Here is a 17531-nt window from a genome sequence, read left to right as displayed (position 1 = left end):
ACATATAAACACAAAGACAAAGATCCCCAGTATAACCTTAGACGGACTATTGGGGCAAGTGCTGCTAGAGAGCACCTATGAAGGCCGCAACGGTACACGAGGGGGTGGGTGGCCAGCACCACGCCCGACCGCCTTTGTCTCCCCAGTGGCGATGTTTACACACCGCACCAGGTACTAAATTGGAGGCTGAGTCGACCTAGGGGAGGCCCAGAACCGGTTAAGATAATCATCACTGGTGTTGGCCGTGAGCAGGTCACCACAGCTTATGCTGAAAGCAAAATCTCCCAGCTACCAACAGCACCGATCGACTCCCGGCCAGACCTCCATGGGGCAACGCGCGCAGGTTAATCGTCATCACCACCACCACCACCTCCATCATTATCACCATCATCGCCATCATCACCATCACTATCATCACAGCCAGTAGCAGCAGCAGCACGATCACCACCACGACTTGCAGCACGCAACGGAGATCACGCGCCGATGTGGCCGGGGCTCGGTGCACCACGCCACGTGCACTGGACGTGTCACTGCCGCCAGATGGCGGTGTTGAGCCGAATTGTGTCCTTCCACAGCACCTGGAGCCCTTTGAAACGCTTCCACTTGGGGGACACGATCCGCCCACTACATGAAAGGGGTAGGGGAGGGAAGGTTAGGATCAAGGTGAGGGTCAAGGTCACGGTGGGATGCCATGGCTATGGTTAAGGAGGGAGGGAACAGCAGAGAATAGAAACTAAAACGAAACAGTTTTTAATTAACCAGGTAAGGCCCTCTGAGCTGCTAAAAAGCTATTTTTCAGTAGCGTCCTGGCCACAAATGATAGCTCAACGAAGTGGTTTGTCGTGTGAAGATTTATAGCAGTCAAATACTCTAAACGCGTGTTTCTAAATGTGGTGGGAAAAACCGGAGGACCCGGAGAAAAGCCCACGCGACCACGAGGGGAACATGCAAAAATTTCAAATTTTCAACAGGCGTCAGGGTCGGGATCAAACCCACGACCTCCTGTAGACCAGGCGAGGAAGTTAACATCTCGGCACCGAATGAGGTGGGTAGGGTTGGATGAGTCGAGGGTGGTGGGTTTATGGTGGGAGCGTTTGGTGAAATATAGTCAGGGTCAGGGTAGGTTAGAGGCCAGGTGACCCGAGTGCGATACCCGCTCACGACTGACACATTTGTGAAAAATGTTCTTGAACCGTCCCTGGGCTTTCCCTAGGTCGACTCAGCCTTAATATAATACCTGGTGCGGTGTGTATAAACATCAGCACTGGGGAGATAAAGGCGGGCCGGTGTGCGGTGTTGGCCACCCACGGTCTAGTGTGTCATGCCGGCCCAGAACGGTGCTCGCTCAGAGCACTTACCCCAGCAGTCTATTAAAGGCTATACGGGAGAATATTTGTCTTTGTGTGTGTGACTAATTCTCACTCTGTGCCTAATGAGCATCATTAGTCTCTTGCAGCACGCGTTGTGCTGCATCTCCTATAATCACGCAACGGTTTTACAGCGAAACACCTGCGGTGAGTTACGGCGAGAGGCGTGGAGTCACGGGTAGGAACAGAGACACAGGAAGAAGGGGAGGGACACGAGAGAGGACCATAGGCACAGGGAGGAACAGAGACACAGGAAGAAGCAAAGAGACACTGGGAGGAACAGATACACAGGGAGAAATAGAGAGATAGGAGGAGCAGGTAGATACCAAAAAACTAAACAGAAACTTTATGTTTTATTTTACCAGGTAAAGCCCACTGAGCTATGTAGCTCTTTTTTCAGAAGCGACCTGGTCACAAATGATTGCTTTAACGAAGTGGACTGATCACGTGGAAATGTATTGCAGCCAAATACTCTGAACGCGTGATGTTGATTCTAAATGTGGAGGAAAAAACTGGAGGACCCGGAGAAAAATCCACTCAACCACGGGGAGAGAGACACGCACAGTCCAAATATACAACAGCCGTCAAGGTCGGGATCGAACCCACGACCTCCTGTAGACCAGGCGAGGGAGTTAACATCTCCTAGCCACCGTCGAGACACAGGGAGACAAATTGAAAGGGGCACCCCCAGTGCCAGCAGCTGTCCTTGTGCGGCTCAATGCGGCTCAGTAAAAGGGCTGCGGTGGAGGGAGGAGGGGGGGGCGCTGGTAACTCACTCGGATTGTGCAATGAACCCCAATTGAGCGATTTACTCTCCCACCTCGCCAGATTCTCGGCGGCGCAGCGCGCCGTGCCGGCCTTAATAGGCGCTCGCAAACAGTCCCCGACCCCACACAACGTGTCCACGTACGGCAACGTTTTTCAGCGCAAGAGCCGCGGGGGCCGCTGTCGGCATCTAGACGGCCTTTAGTGCGGCCCCCGACAATACACAGATGATGACACCACCCCCTCCATCATCACCATCGTGCTGCTGTCAAACCCCCAATGGTTTCAAATGGTGTGGCGGACCTCACGCTCATGATGTCTTATCGGCGAGAGTGGCCCCCCTCCTCCCAGAACACTGGCGTAAGGCCACGTGGGTGATCTGTGTGTGTCTCTCTCTCTCTCTCCTCTCTCATTCTGTCTCGCGAGGTTATTCCCAGGTGTCGATTAAAGCGCCTGGTGGTTCTGTGACGGAACACTCAGGCGGCTGCTAAAAGCCATGCTGGAGGGATGGGGGGGGGTTAAGGGGGGAGGGGAGTGGGGGAGGAGGGGGTGGGGGGGAAATCAGTGTCATCTGCAAAGAGGCTGATGGATCTCGGCGTTTGATTTACACATCACACGCTCATCGCCTCCAAACGGATCACGGCCCAGGTGTAGAATGAGCCCAGAGCGTGGCACTGTCAACAAGGGGGACAGATGGAAGAAGGTCAAGGGAGGCAAGCACTGGAGAAGCATCGCGGAAGCATTGAGAAGCGCCAGGGAAGCATTGCCTCTATCTCTGAGTATCTGTGACTCTCCTTAAAGAGAGTCGTGATTCACGCTGAGGCTTTCCTGAGTGAATTGTGACTCTGTGGCTGTCTGTGTCCCTCTGCGTCTCCTTTAGAAGTCTCTGGAGTTAAAGGTACGAGAAATAGCCCCACCCCCCTCTCCCCCGCCCCCTCCCCACCCGGCCCCCCCTCTTCCCCTGCCCCTCGCACCCCCTCTCACCCTGCCCCTACCCCCCTCTCCCCCGCCCCACCCCACGCCCTTCCCTCCTCTGCCCCGCCCCCTCCCCACCCTGCCCCCCCCTCTTCCCCTCCCCATCGCCCTCCCGACCCTAACCCCCCCCTCTGCCCCTCCCCCCCCCTCTCCCCCTACCCCTCGCCCTCCTCAACCCTCCCTCTCCCCCTGCCCCTCCCCGCCCTGCCCCCCCCTCTCCCCCTACCCCTCGCCCTCCTCACCCCCCCCCTCTCCTCCTCGCCCTCCCCACCCTGTCCCCCCTCTCCCCCTGCCCCTCGCCCTCTTCACCCTGCCAGCCCCACCCCGTCTCTGTAAGGTGCAGTAGAACCCCTCTTAACGACGGTAATTGGTTCCACAAAACCGATCGTTAAGTGATTTGGTCGTTAAGCGAGTATAAGAAATGCACGTTAAAGACTTCATGCGTTCCAATAGCATCGAAAGTGACCCTTCTTTCACCCAAAAAAATGTACGTTGTAATATTTAAACAATGAATATGAATACATAAAGATACGAACAACATAAGAACATAATATTGAAAGAATCGTGGTTCATCGATGCATTCATTCATATTTACTGCACCGACAGCAGCCTGTCGTTAACAGGGGAATGGTCAATATGCGAATACGTTGAACTCTATATAGAGGTTCTACACTATACACTACACTACTATACACTACACTACTATACACTACTATACACTACACTACTATACACTACACTGCTATACACTACACTGTTATACACTACACTACTATACACTACACTATACACTCCACTACTATACACTACACTGCTATACACTACACTACTATACACTACACTACTATACACTATACTACTATACACTCCACTACTATACACTACACTATACACTACACTATACACGACATTATACACTACACTACTATATACACTACACTATACACTACACTATACACTACTATACACTACACTACTATACACTACACTACTATACACTACACTGCTATAAACTACACTACTATACACTACACTACTATACACTACACTACTATACACTACACTATACACTACACTACTATACACTACACTATACACTACACTGCTATACACTACACTGTTATACACTACACTGTTATACACTACACTATACACTACACTACTATACACTACACTATACACTACACTGCTATACACTACACTGTTATACACTACACTGTTATACACTACACTATACACTACACTACTATACACTACACTATACACTACACTACTATACACTATACTATACACTACACTACTATACACTACACTATACACTACACCGTGGGCTCTATGGAGGTGGTCGTTGGGGGGTTCTACAGTGTACGCGAAATGCGCTCAATTCGATTACGCACCAAATTGAAAGTCGTGGGCGGTTTTTTTTTGTGCACTCATTGGTGACCGAGCTGATACCATCAATTCACGACCCTTGAGAACCCCGTTTAATCACCGCTCAGTCTATGTGAGTCTGTGGGTCTCTGTGTGAGTCTATGGGTCTCTGTGTGAGTCTATGGGTCTCTGTGTGATGCTATGGGTCTCTGTGTGAGTCTATGGGTCTCTGTGTGAGTCTATGGGTCTCTGTGTGAGTCTATGGGTCTCTGTGTGAGTCTATTGGTCTCTGTGTGAGTCTATGGGTCTCTGTGTGAGTCTATGGGTCTCTGTGTGAGTATATGGGTCTCTGTGTGAGTCAATGGGGTTCTGTGTGAGTCTATGGGTCTATGTGTGAGTCTATTGGTCTCTGTGTGAGTCTATAGGTCTCTGTGTGAGTCTATGGGTCTATGTGTGAGTCAATGGGTCTCTGTGCGAGTCTATGGGTCTCTGTGTGAGTCTATGGGTCTCTGTGTGAGTCTATGGGTCTCTATGCGAGTGTATGGGTCTCTGTGTGATGCTATGGGTCTCTGTGTGAGTCTATGGGTCTCTGTGTGAGTCTATAGGTCTCTGTGTGAGTCTATGGGTCTCTGTGTGAGTCTATGGGTCTCTGTGTGAGTCTATGGGTCTCTGTGTGAGTCTATTGGTCTCTGTGTGAGTTTATAGGTCTCTGTGTGAGTCTATGGGTCTCTGTGTGAGTCTATGGGTCTCTGTGTGAGTCTATGGGTCTCTGTGTGAGTCTATTGGTCTCTGTGTGAGTCTATAGGTCTCTGTGTGAGTTTATGGGTCTCTGTGTGAGTCTACGGGTCTCTGTGTGAGTCTACAGGTCTCTGTGTGAGTGTATGGGTCTCTGTGTGAGTCTACGGGTCTCTGTGTGAGTCTATGGGTCTCTATGCGAGTGTATGGGTCTCTGCGAGTCACTGATGGCTGTGCTGCCGACATCAGCTCTCCACACAACACACTCGTCAATGTCATTGCACGCATAGAATTATGACGACGTTTCAGGCAACGGCCCCTTCGCAGCCGCACAGCACGGCGTCATTGACGTCCGTGCGTTTTCAATTACTGCCAACACGGCGTGTGGAGCATCAGTCGTGGGCGGCCGAACCACGGTCACGAAACCCAAGGCCTCCTCGGCGATTATCGGCTTCAGTGTCTCGGACGTGGCCATTTGTGAACCCCCCCCCCCACCGAGCCCGGAGCAGCGGCTACGCGGCTGAGTGCGTGGTGACGTCAGAGCTGTGTGACGTCACCACGTCCTCGGCTGCTCCTGCTGATTATGCTGATTGTGGTGACGTCATGGTTCCCAGGGGAATGGATTTAACCGACCTCGCGGTGGTGGTGGTGGTGATGATTATTTTCAGAGCTGGCGTGTACACGCAGAAGCCTATGCGTGTACACACACATACGCACGCGAATGCATATACACTTACGCGTGCACCCGTCGTATCCCTATACTCGCGTGTACGTGTGTACAGGGTTACACAGAGGCTTAACACAAAGCTGATGGGGGGGGGGGGGGCACGTGCTGTTAGCGTGCAGCGGAGGCTCAGGACCGGTTCAAGATAATCGTCCCCGATGTTGGCCGTGAGCGGGAATCGAACTCGGGACACGTCGGGGCCCGAGCGCATCGCGCTAACCACTGCCCCACCGCTCCTCCCCATGTTATTATGCACACACTAGATCTCGGATAGACACGTACACACACAGGGATGCAAAAAAGACAAAGTTCCCCCGTGTAGCCTTAACAGACTGTTGGGGCAAGTGCTGTTAGCGAGCAGCACCTATGAAGGCCGGCACGGCACACGAGGCGGTAGGTGGGTCAGCACCACGCCCGGCGGCCTTTGTCTCCCCAGTGGCGATGTTTACACACCGCACCAGGTAGTCATTTGAGGCTGAGTCGACCTAGGGGAGGCCCAGGACCGAGTCAGATAATCGTCACTGGTGTTGGCCGTGAGCATGAATTGAACCCGGGACGCTGGGTTTGCAGTGCAATGCGCTAACCACTACGCTACCGCTCCCCACTGCACACATACACAAAGACAAGTACACAAGCAATGCACCCGTGACAAACACATACGTAATTCACACACGTGCACATACACGCCACTTCCGATTAGCACTGTTGGTTACGTACGGTGCGAAAGAAGTTCAACATCCACTCGTGGACACGTGCACTCGAACACGTGCACGCACATACGTGCACACCCATAATGCAAACACACGCGGACACACACGTGCACACACACACACGTACACGAATACACACGCGTACACACACACACGTACACGAATACACACGCGTACACACACACACACACGTACACGAATACACACGCGTACACACACACACGTACACGAATACACACGCGTACACACACACGTACACGAATACACACGCGTACACACACACACACGTACACGAATACACACGCGTACACACACACACGTACACGAATACACACGCGTACACACACACGTACACGAATACACACGCGTACACACACACACGTACACGAATACACACGCGTACATACACACGTACACGAATACACACGTGCACACACACACACGTACACGAATACACACGCGTACACACACACACGTACACGAATACACACGCGTACACACATACGCGTGCACACACACGTATGCACACACACGTACACACACACGTACGCACACACACGTACGCACACACACGTACACACACGTATGCACACATAAAGGTACACACACACGTACACACACACGTATGCACACACGTATGCACACATAAAGGTACACACACGCGTAAGCACACACACACGTACACACACGCACACACACGTACACACACGTACACACACACGCACACACACACACACACACGTACACACACGTACACACACACGCACACACACACGTACACACACACACACACACGTACACACACGTACACACACACGCACACACACACGTACACACACACACACGTACACACACACGTACACACACGCACACACACACACATACACACCCCCCCCCCCCCTCCTCGAGCAATTGTCAGCTCGTGGCTCTGGACGGATGTCAATTTTTTTGACGCATTTTTTTTGAAGCCGAAATTTCGGTGAAGAATCCCCATTGTAACTCACCCCCCCCCCAACGCCCCCCCCATACCCGTGCCCCCCAACCCTCCCCCCCCAAATGAAATACCACCCCCCCCCATCACCCCCACCCTCCCAGACACATTCATGCATGCGTTATGTGGCATCCATTCTCGCAGACTCGTGCCCGTGTTCGTATTCACGTCCATACCCTCGCTCTCCCCACTCCTCGCTCTCTCTCCCCCTGTGCCGCTCTACCCCCTCTCTCTCCCCACGCTCCCTTCATCCCTCTCCCTCCTCGCTCTCCCCTCCCTGCCCGCTCTCTCTCTCTGTCTCTCCCATCCATCTCCAACGCGCTCACGCTCGCTCCCCTCTCTCCCCCCCTTTCTCTCTCCCTCTCTGCGCTCTCTCCACGCTCCCCGCTCCACTCTCTCCACGCTCTCAAACCCCCCCCCCACTCTCTCTCCACGCTCTCTCCACGCTCTCTCCACGCTCTCTCCACGCTCTCTCCACGCTCTCTCCACGCTCTCCCCTCCCTCTCCTGCGCGTGCGTGTTCATTCCGAGCAACGATCGATTCCCGGAGCGCAGCAGCGGCACTGGCATCGTCACGCCCATTCGTGTCCGTTTTCTCTCCCCCTCTCACTCTCCCTATCTCTCCCTCTATTCTTCTTTTTCTTCTCCCTCCAGCTCCCTTCGCTCGCTCTCTCTCTCTTTCTCTTCCCGTCTCACTCCACCTCATCTAGCTCCCGTCCATTTATCTCTTGTCTGCCCGCGTCTCCCATCTCTCCTCTCTCAATCTATCTCTCTCCCTGCCCTCAACCCTCTCTCCCCCCATTTATCTCTCTTTTCTCTCTCCGCCCTCTCTCCAGCTCCCCCTCTCTCTCTCTCTCCCCCACCCACCCCTCTCTCTCTCTCTCCTTCCCTCCCCCATCTCTCCTCCTCCTCCTCTCTCTTGCTCTCTCCCTCTCTCTCCCCACCGTTCTTCGCCCCGGGTCCGTCTCTCCTTCTACGACAGCGGCGGCGGCGGCATTGGCGGTAGTGGCGGTAGTGGCAGAGATCACGGAGAAAGAGAGGCGCCGAGAGCCAGATACCCGCTGCGCCTGCCGGCATCATGAAGGACCGAATGCAGGATCTGAAGGCGGTGAGCTACAGCATCATTGCTCCTCCTCCTGCTGCTGCTGTTGTCTGTGTGTGTGTGCGCGTCTCACTCTCGGTGTGGTCTGCGCGATGCGATATCCTCATTTGTGTCTGGCCGCCACCATCATCAGCATCGTCAGAAGCAACCAACTATCATCATCATCACCACCACTAACCATTATCATCACCAAATCAACCATCATCACCATCACGAACCATCTTCATCACCAACCGACCAACCACCACCATCATCATCACATCACCAATCGTCCACCAACCCAACCGTCATCACCAACACCACCACCACCATCAGCACCAACCAACCATCATCATCATCACCACCACCATGACCACCATCACTATCGCAACCGCCTCTGCATAACCCGGCTACGGTAGCGAGGGGAGGGGGTGTATGGGAGTAGGGGTGGAGGGGGGTGGGGTGAAGGGGGGGTGGGGGAGGGGCTGGAGGAGCCCAGCTGTTTCTGCTCGGCACGGGGCGAGAGACTGAAATCCGCAAAAGCCTCCAGTCTTGCTCCATGCTGCCTGTTGTCCCTCGGTTTGTGTGTCACGGTGTGAGTGTGTGCGCGTGTCCGTGCCCTCATGTGTGTCTCATTGTACGAGTTTATGGTGTGTGTCTGTATGTGTCTGTGTGTGTGTGACTGTCATGTGTGTGTGACTGTCATGTGTGTGTGACTGTCATGTGTGTGTGTGTGCGTCTGTCTTTGTGAGTGTGCGTCTGTCTATTTGTCTGTGTGCGTGAGTGTGCATGTGTGTGCCTCTTGCGTCTGTGTGTGTGTGTTATATGCGTGTCTGTATTTGTGTCTCTTATGTCTTTGTGTGTATATCCATGTCGACGTCTCTGTGCGTGTGTGTGCTATCCCTAATGGGGGAGCGGCAGTGCAGCTACAAACCCAGAGATCCGACTTCGATTCCCGCTCACGGCCAACACCAGTGGCGATTATCTGAACCGGTGCCTAGGGCTCCACTAGGTCGACTCGGCCTCAAATCAGTACTTGGTTCTGACGTGTAAACATCGCCACTCGGGAGACAAAAGCGGCCGGGCGTGGTGCCGGCCTTCATAGGTGCTCGCGAACAACACTTGCCACTACAGTCTGTTAAGGCTAGACGGGGGATCTTTGTCTTTGAGCCAAAATGGGGAAGTCGGTAGTGCAGCGACGAACCCAGAGGTCCGAGTTCGATTCCCGCTCACGGCTATTGTCAGTGGCGAGTGCTAATGAGCACATGTCCTGGGCCTCCCATAGGTCTCTACGGACGTAAAATGAATACGTGGTGCGGTGTGTGTAAAAAAAAAATCAGCGCTGGGGAGATAAAGACGGCCGGGCGTGATGCTAGCCACTCACCCCCTCGTGCGTCGTGCCACCCTTAATAGGTGCTCGCTAACAGCACTTGCCGCAATATCCCGTTAAAGGCTACACAGGGGATCTTTGTATGTGTTTGTGTGTGTCCGGGTTTATGTGTGTGTGTGTATGGTGAGCGATAGCCTAAGTGGTTAGCGCAATGCGCCTACGAACTTGGAAACCCCGTGTTCAATTCCAGCTCACGTCGAACATCTGAACTGGTCCTCACACCCCCCCCCCCCCTAAGGTAGATTCAGCCCTAAATGAAGACCTCATTGTGGCGTGAGACAACGCAGCCGTGTGTGGTGGTGCTGGCCACCACATCCCTGCCTAGCTACACGGTGCCAGGAATTCAAAGGCGCTCGCCGACAGCGCTTGACCCCAGAATCGGTGGAGCCTTTCTGGGTGATCTTTGTATACGGGCGCTTCTGTGTGGTGCGTCTTCCACGCTCGTGTGTGTCCGCGTGTGCGTGCCTTTGTCTGTCTGTGTGTATTTATATTTGTATTCGCGTGTGTTTGTGTGCGTGTGGGGAGCGGTAGTGCAGCGGTTAGCGCGCCAAGCTACGAAACCAGCCACCTGGGTTCGACTCCCGCTCACGGCCACCAACACGGGGCAGTGACGATTGTCTGAACCGGTCCTGGTCCTCCCCTAGGTCGATTCAGCCTCAAATGAGTACCTGGGTGCGACGTGCAAGCATCGCCTCCACTCGGCAGACAGAGATGGCCGGACGTGGTGCTCGCCACTTTAGCTCATGTACCATACGGGCCTTAATAGGTGCTCGCTGACAGCACTTGCCCCCAACAGCATGTTGAAGGATATAGGGTGATCTTTGTATTGTGTCTTTGTGCGATGTGTGAATACACGTGTGTGAGCACTGTTATTGTGTCTGCGTGTGTGTACTCGACGTATATTTATTTGCGTACGTAGCAGTGTCTGTGTGTGTGTGTGCGCGTGTGTTGTGGAGAGCGGTGGCGCAGTGGTTAGGGCTGCACCGGCCACTGGACGTGTTCGAATCCCGCTAACGCCCAAATTCGTTGACAAATATCTGAACTGGTCCCGGGTCCCCCCCCCCCCCTAGATCGGCTTAGCATGTGCAACAACAACAAAAAAAATAGATACAGGCACAGCACCTGCAATTGCTCGCTCACGCGACTGCTGTCAGGAGAGCAGCATTCCACTCCGAATGCGCTCCCCGCGTGGTGCCGCGCGGCCTCCCAGCTCGTCCACAGCTCCTGGCCAGCCCACACGTGCGTGTAAAGTGTGGGTACTGGAGTAGCGGTACCCACACTTCACCCCAACCGCACACGAGACCTGTCCGGCCGACATGCTAGACATGCCGAGTCGCGTCGCAAACCGGTAATGACCGGTTGTTGGTTTTTTTTCTCTACCGGTTTTATGCGATTATCGATATAACCGCGCGCACACAAAGCCAACCCCACTGTCATTGCTGCTGCTGCTGCCGCAACGTGCAATGCTTCTGTCGGACCAGGTCGCTCAGCGGTCGAGCGAACGACTTCCCAATCGGAAAGTTACAAGTTGAACTCCTGGGGTTGACTCAGCCCATCATCCCCCCCCCCCCATCCTGGCGTCGATAAAACGAGTACCACTTTCTGCGTGTGTGGAGTCAGCAGTTATATTTACGCTATGCACAGACTCTGTCGCGCATCAGCGATGTGGAACTTCCACCAATGCCTCAATGCTCATTTGAGCAGCAAATCACTCCCCAACGACGCTGACTTGCGGAGCAGGTGCGAAGCGATGGGAGTGTGAGAGAGGGAGGAGAGCGATAGGGGGTGGGAGCGAGAGGGAGGGAGGGAGGAGAGACGGATGGGAGTGAGAGGGGGGGATGGGAGGGAGAGAGCGAGGAAAGCGGGAGTGCAAGAGGGATGAGAGTGAGAGAGCGGTGAGGGATACGTGGAGGAGGAGCGGTCGATCGGTCCTCGTGGTACCGGACAGCACATCCCGTGCCCCAGCAGTTCACGAGCACACGGGGACCTACGACAACAACGCAGACTTACACACAGGGGTAATTCACAGATATAAAGCTCCCCCGCATAGCCTCAATAGACTGTTGGGGCAAGTGCTGTTAGCGAGCACCTATGAAGGCCGAGAGGACACGCGAGGGGGTGGGTGGCCAGCACCACGCCCGGCCGCCTTTGTCTCGCCAGTGGCGATGTTTACACACCGCATCAGGTATTCATTAAAGGCTGAGTCGACCTAGGGGAGGCCCAGGACCGGTTCAGATAATTGTCACCGATGTTGGTGGCCGTGAGCAGGAATCGAACTCACCACCAACGTTACCGTCACTATGGGCTTACTAATAGCACCATCCTCAGCATCATCACCACCATCATCATCACCATCATCATCACCACCATTATCATTATCAGCACCATAACTGTCATTATTAGCACTCTTATCGTCATCAGCACTACCATCGTCAGCACCACCATCATCACCACCATCATCACCACCACCATCATCATCACCACCACCGCCATCAGCATCACCACCATCATCATTACCACCACCATCATCACCACCATCATCATCACCACCACCACCATCATCATCACCACCATCATCATCATCATCACCATCATCACCACCACCATCGCCCGCTCTCTCCCCGTGGCTGTTGCGGGGTGGGGGCTCGCGCCGCATCAAACATGGCTGAGGGGGGCGCGGGGAGGGGCGGGGGCACGGGGGCGGGGGGCGGGGGGAGGCGGTGGGAGGCGGTGGGAGGGGTGGGGACGGGGGGGGCGGGGTGGGGGTGTGTTGCGGTATCACGGCGTGTATGCTGTGTATGGTATGCTGTGTTTGGTGTGGTTTGTGTGCTCTCCGTGTGTGCGCTATGTGTGTGCTGTGGTGTGATGTGTGTGTGTGTTGTCTGTGTTGGTTATTGTTCCGGATGCTGTGTGTGATGCCTACGTGTGTGTGTGCTGTCTATGTGTGTCTACGTGTGTCTATGGGTGTCTCTATGCATCTGTGTGTGGGGAACAGCTGTGTTGTGCCAAGCGCGCTGCGCTACGAACCCGGCTCACGGCCAACACTCGTGACGATTATCTGAACCGGTCCTGAGCCTCCCCTAGGTCGACTCAGCCTCAAATGAATACCTGGTGCGATGTGTAAACATCGCCACTGGGGAGACAAAGGCGGACGGGCATAGTGCTGGCCACCCACCCCCTTGTGTGCCGTGCCGGCCTTCATAGGTGCTACTCGCTAACAGCACTTGCCCCAACAATCTGTTAAAGGCTCTAGGGGAAGGCTTTGTCTTTGTGTATCGATGTATATGTGTACGTGGTGCTTTTCCATAAACTTGGAAAACAATTCTATAATTAATCGGCAGGGAATTTGACACAATGGCCAAATGCAAAGATCCCCCCGTATAGCCTTTAACATAATGTTGGGGCAAGTGCTGTTAGCGAGCACCAACCCTGCACTTCGAGGGGGTATGTGGCCAGAAGAAGCACGCCCGGCCGCCTTTGTCTCTCCGATGCTGATATTTACACATGGCGACCAGCTACTGATGTTAAGGCCGAGTCGACCGAGCGGAGGTTCCGGGAACCGGTTCAAAATATTCGCCACCGCGAGTACTGGTCGTGAGTGAAGAATCGAACTCGGGTCGCCGAGGTCGTGGCGCAGTGCGCTAACCACGACACGACCGATCCACATTTGGAATTTGACACACACACACGCGTGGGCCAATTTAACACACACACCGACAAATTTAACACACACCGACCAATGTAACACACAAACACACCGACAAATTTAACACACACACAGAGCAATGTAACACACACAGACCAATTTAACACACAAACACACAGACCAATTTAACGCACACACGGACCAATGTAACACAAACACAGACCAATTTAACACACAAACACACAGACCAATTTAACACACAAACACACAGACCAATTTAACACACACAGACCAATGTAACACACACACCGACAAATTTAACATACACACACGGACCAATGTAACACAAACACAGACCAATTTAACACACAAACACACGGACCAATTTAACACACACAGACCAATTTAACGCACACACAGAGCAATGTAACACAAACACACAGACCAATTTAACACACACACAGACCAATGTAACACAAACACATACCCATTTAACACACAAACACACAGACCAATGTAACACACACAGACCAATTTAACGCACAGACCAATGTAACACACAGACCAATTTAACGCACACACAACAAAATAGCAATCCCCTTTTCTGTCATCCTCATGACCTGCTTAGCGAGCACCTATTAAACCCCGCACCGGCCATGACCACGCGTGACCGCCTTTGTCTCCCCAGTGTTGAAGCTGACACGCAGCGCCAGGCTCTCGTTCAAAAAGAAAAGTCCTGAGTTGACTTAAGGGGGACCCATCGCACGTTCAGATTTCACTCGCTACTAACTCTTCAGTCTGGGTGTGGGAATCGAACTCAGGGGCGCCAGGTTCATAGCCCATCGCGCTAACCACTGCGCCACCGCTCTTCACCCCCCAACAGACGCAAAGACAAAGGTTTTGGGGGCAAGTGCTGTTAGCGAGCACCTTTACAGTTCAACATGACGCACTGTGGAGGAGGAGGGGGTGGAGGTGGGGTGTGGCCGACACCACGCCCGGCCGCCTTTGTCTCCCCACACACAAACACGTACATAAACAAGCGTGTAACAAGTTAAGTGCAGGCACACACACACACACGCGCGCGCGCACACACACACACACATGCAAGTATAGTGTCAGGAATTACACGATCACACTCACGCGTAATTACACTGCGAAATTGGACAGCACGCACAGAGATTGCTGGGGGGCGGGGTGTCGGGAGGGGGGGGGGGGTCAGCCCCTCCCCTCTATCCCCCCACCGCTCCCTCCCTCCTACCCCACCCCGCCTTAGACCCCTCCCCTCGCGTTATGCAATGTTATGCAAGTAACGCGTTACTCGAGGATAATCGGGCATGTAACGAGACACACGCACCGCCGCTACACTGGCTGAATCGTGACGACTCGCCCTGGCGATTCTGTTAAATAAATAGATCATTTTTTTTATTTTAAAATTGATGTCGTTTTGCATTTTAGTTTGTGTATCACGCGTGCACAGTTGTGTGTGTGTGTGTGTGGCTCATTAGGCCCAATTGTAAGATGAGCATTCTCATTTGCATGCTATGTTTTTGTTGTCCTTCCCCGCACCTCCGATTAGCACGGTTGGCTACGTACACACGTACACAATTTTATCGACATCGCGGCATCATCATCGCGGCCAAAGCCGTTGTTGATTCCACCGACACCACTACCAGCACCGCCACCACCACCCGCCACCACCTACCACCACTGCCACCACCACCATCACTGCCGCCACCACCACCACCGTGCCAACGCGTTCTGCCCTCCACCAGATCCCGCAGCTGCTGCACCACCAACCACTTGGCCTTAGACTCACTCAGAGACCCAGAGACTCACACAGAGGCCCGTAGGCTCACCCAGGAACTCACAGACTCACAACAGAGGCCCATATTTCTGCCCCAGCAGAACTCACCATCCATTCATAGACTCACAGAGAGACCCATAGACTCACACGGGGGCCCGTAGGCTCACCCAGGGACTCACAGACTCACAACAGAGGCCCATATTTCTGCCCCTGCAGAACATTACCATCCATTCAGACTCACAGAGAGACCCATAGACTCACACAGAGGCCCGTAGGCTCACCCAGGGACTCACAGACTCACAACAGAGGCCCATACATCTACCCCAGCAGAATCTCACCATCCATTCCTAGACTCAGAGAGACCCATAGACTCACACAGAGGCCCATAGACTGAGAGAAACCCCCCATAGGCTCACAGTGATCCATAGACTCGCACAGAGCCCCACAGACTCACAGTGATCCATAACTCTGCCCTGACGGTCTCCTCCACCATCTACCCTGACGGTCTTCCCTTCGACGCCAAGCGAATCGTCGCTCCCTCTAACTGGAAGACCGATGTCCCCAGGTCACCCTTGGAAATTCGATTCATCCTCTTCCCTCTCACCTGGGTTAGTTACGCGAGACCTGGCCCCTGTAGGCCACGTCGCTACGTGGCTACTTTTCATCGCCAAGTTCGTCTTTCCGCGCGCGGTCGAGGGAGCTAAGAAACACGATGTCACCGGTGTCGGTCAAAGATCCCACCGCTGCAAGAATTACCTGCAAATTACTCAATAGGGATTGCACGGAGCAACCCCCTGTTGGGCCCAACGTTGGCGTGTGGCCCAACGTTGGCGTGTGGCTCAACGTTGGGCCACGCGTTCCATGTTTACTGGGAACATCGCTCTCCCGCGACCCCACAACTATGCTGCGACAAATTTCGATTTAAAGCTTTCGTGACTGCAGGGATTCATCTTCTTGGTTCTTTCGGTAAAGTCACGTAGAAGGGAAGTAATAAAATAATAAAAATAATATATTATATAATTTTATTAGATTATTATATTATTTTATTTTATCATGTTTTATTTTTATTATTTTATTACTTCCCTTCTACGTGACTTTACCGAAAGAACCAAGAAGATATGCTGCGACAATCTGAATATTCATTTGCACTGGAGGAGGAATCCGATAATCCTCATGAAGCTCTTTTTCACGTATGTCCAATCGACTTCGGCAGGAGCCCCCCTGCAAAACGAGTCTGGATACTCAGTGGGGCATTCGTGGGTAGAAGAGCGCAATGATGAAATCAATAACAATTATAGTAGTAGTAGTGTTATTAATTCGAGCTGCACGAGGTTCACAGACGCTGCTGTGGTTTTCATCCAATCGCTGACGACGTCACGGCCTCAGTGACGCGTGCGGCACGTGACCTCTGTGCGCTATGAACCTGGCGACCCGGGTTCGATTCCCGCTCACGGCCAACACCGGTGACGATTATCTGAACCGGTCCCGAGCTTCCCCTAGGTCGACTCAGCCTCAAATGAGTACCTGGTGCGATGTGTAAACATCGCCACTGGGGAGACAAAGGCGGTCGGGCGTGGTGCCGGCCACCCACCCCCTCGTGTGCTGTGCCGGCCTTTATAGGTGCTCGCTAACAGCACGTGCCCCAACAGTCTGTTAAGGCAATGCGGGGGATCTTTATCTTGGTTGTTTTTGTGACCTCTGCGTGCGCACGTGTCTATCGGCAGGTGACCTCTGAGCGCACGTGTCTATCGGCAGGTGACACGTGTCTATCGGCATGTGACCTCTGTGTGCACGTGTCTATCGGCAGGTGACCTCTGTGTGCACGTGTCTATCGGCAGGTGACCTCTGTGTGCACGTGTCAATTGCGGGGACGCTGCGACCACGCCCTGTGCGCTCTGTGACGATCGCTTCTGCGTTCGCTGCGAGGTTTTTTTTTCTTCCGCTCGTTTGCTCGCTTACTCGTGTACTTGTTT

At 53.5% G+C, this 17531-nt stretch overlaps 1 protein-coding gene across 1 annotated transcript in view; it reads left to right on the top strand.

Moving 5' to 3' along the window:
• Window positions 1–8509: 8509 nt before the first annotated feature.
• Window positions 8510–17531, top strand: part of LOC144945279 (syntaxin-1A-like) — an 86446-nt gene continuing 77424 nt past the window's right edge. The window contains 1 exon segment of the mRNA XM_078873668.1: window positions 8510–8745. Within this exon segment, the coding sequence (XP_078729794.1) occupies window positions 8716–8745 (30 nt within the window). The 5' untranslated portion in view covers window positions 8510–8715.

Source organism: Lampetra fluviatilis, chromosome 37 (genome assembly GCF_964198595.1).
Source record: "Lampetra fluviatilis chromosome 37, kcLamFluv1.1, whole genome shotgun sequence".
NCBI classification, from domain to species: domain Eukaryota; kingdom Metazoa; phylum Chordata; class Hyperoartia; order Petromyzontiformes; family Petromyzontidae; genus Lampetra; species Lampetra fluviatilis.
The sequence above is the reverse complement of the archived record's forward strand: the minus strand, read 5'-3'. Positions and strand labels throughout refer to the sequence as shown.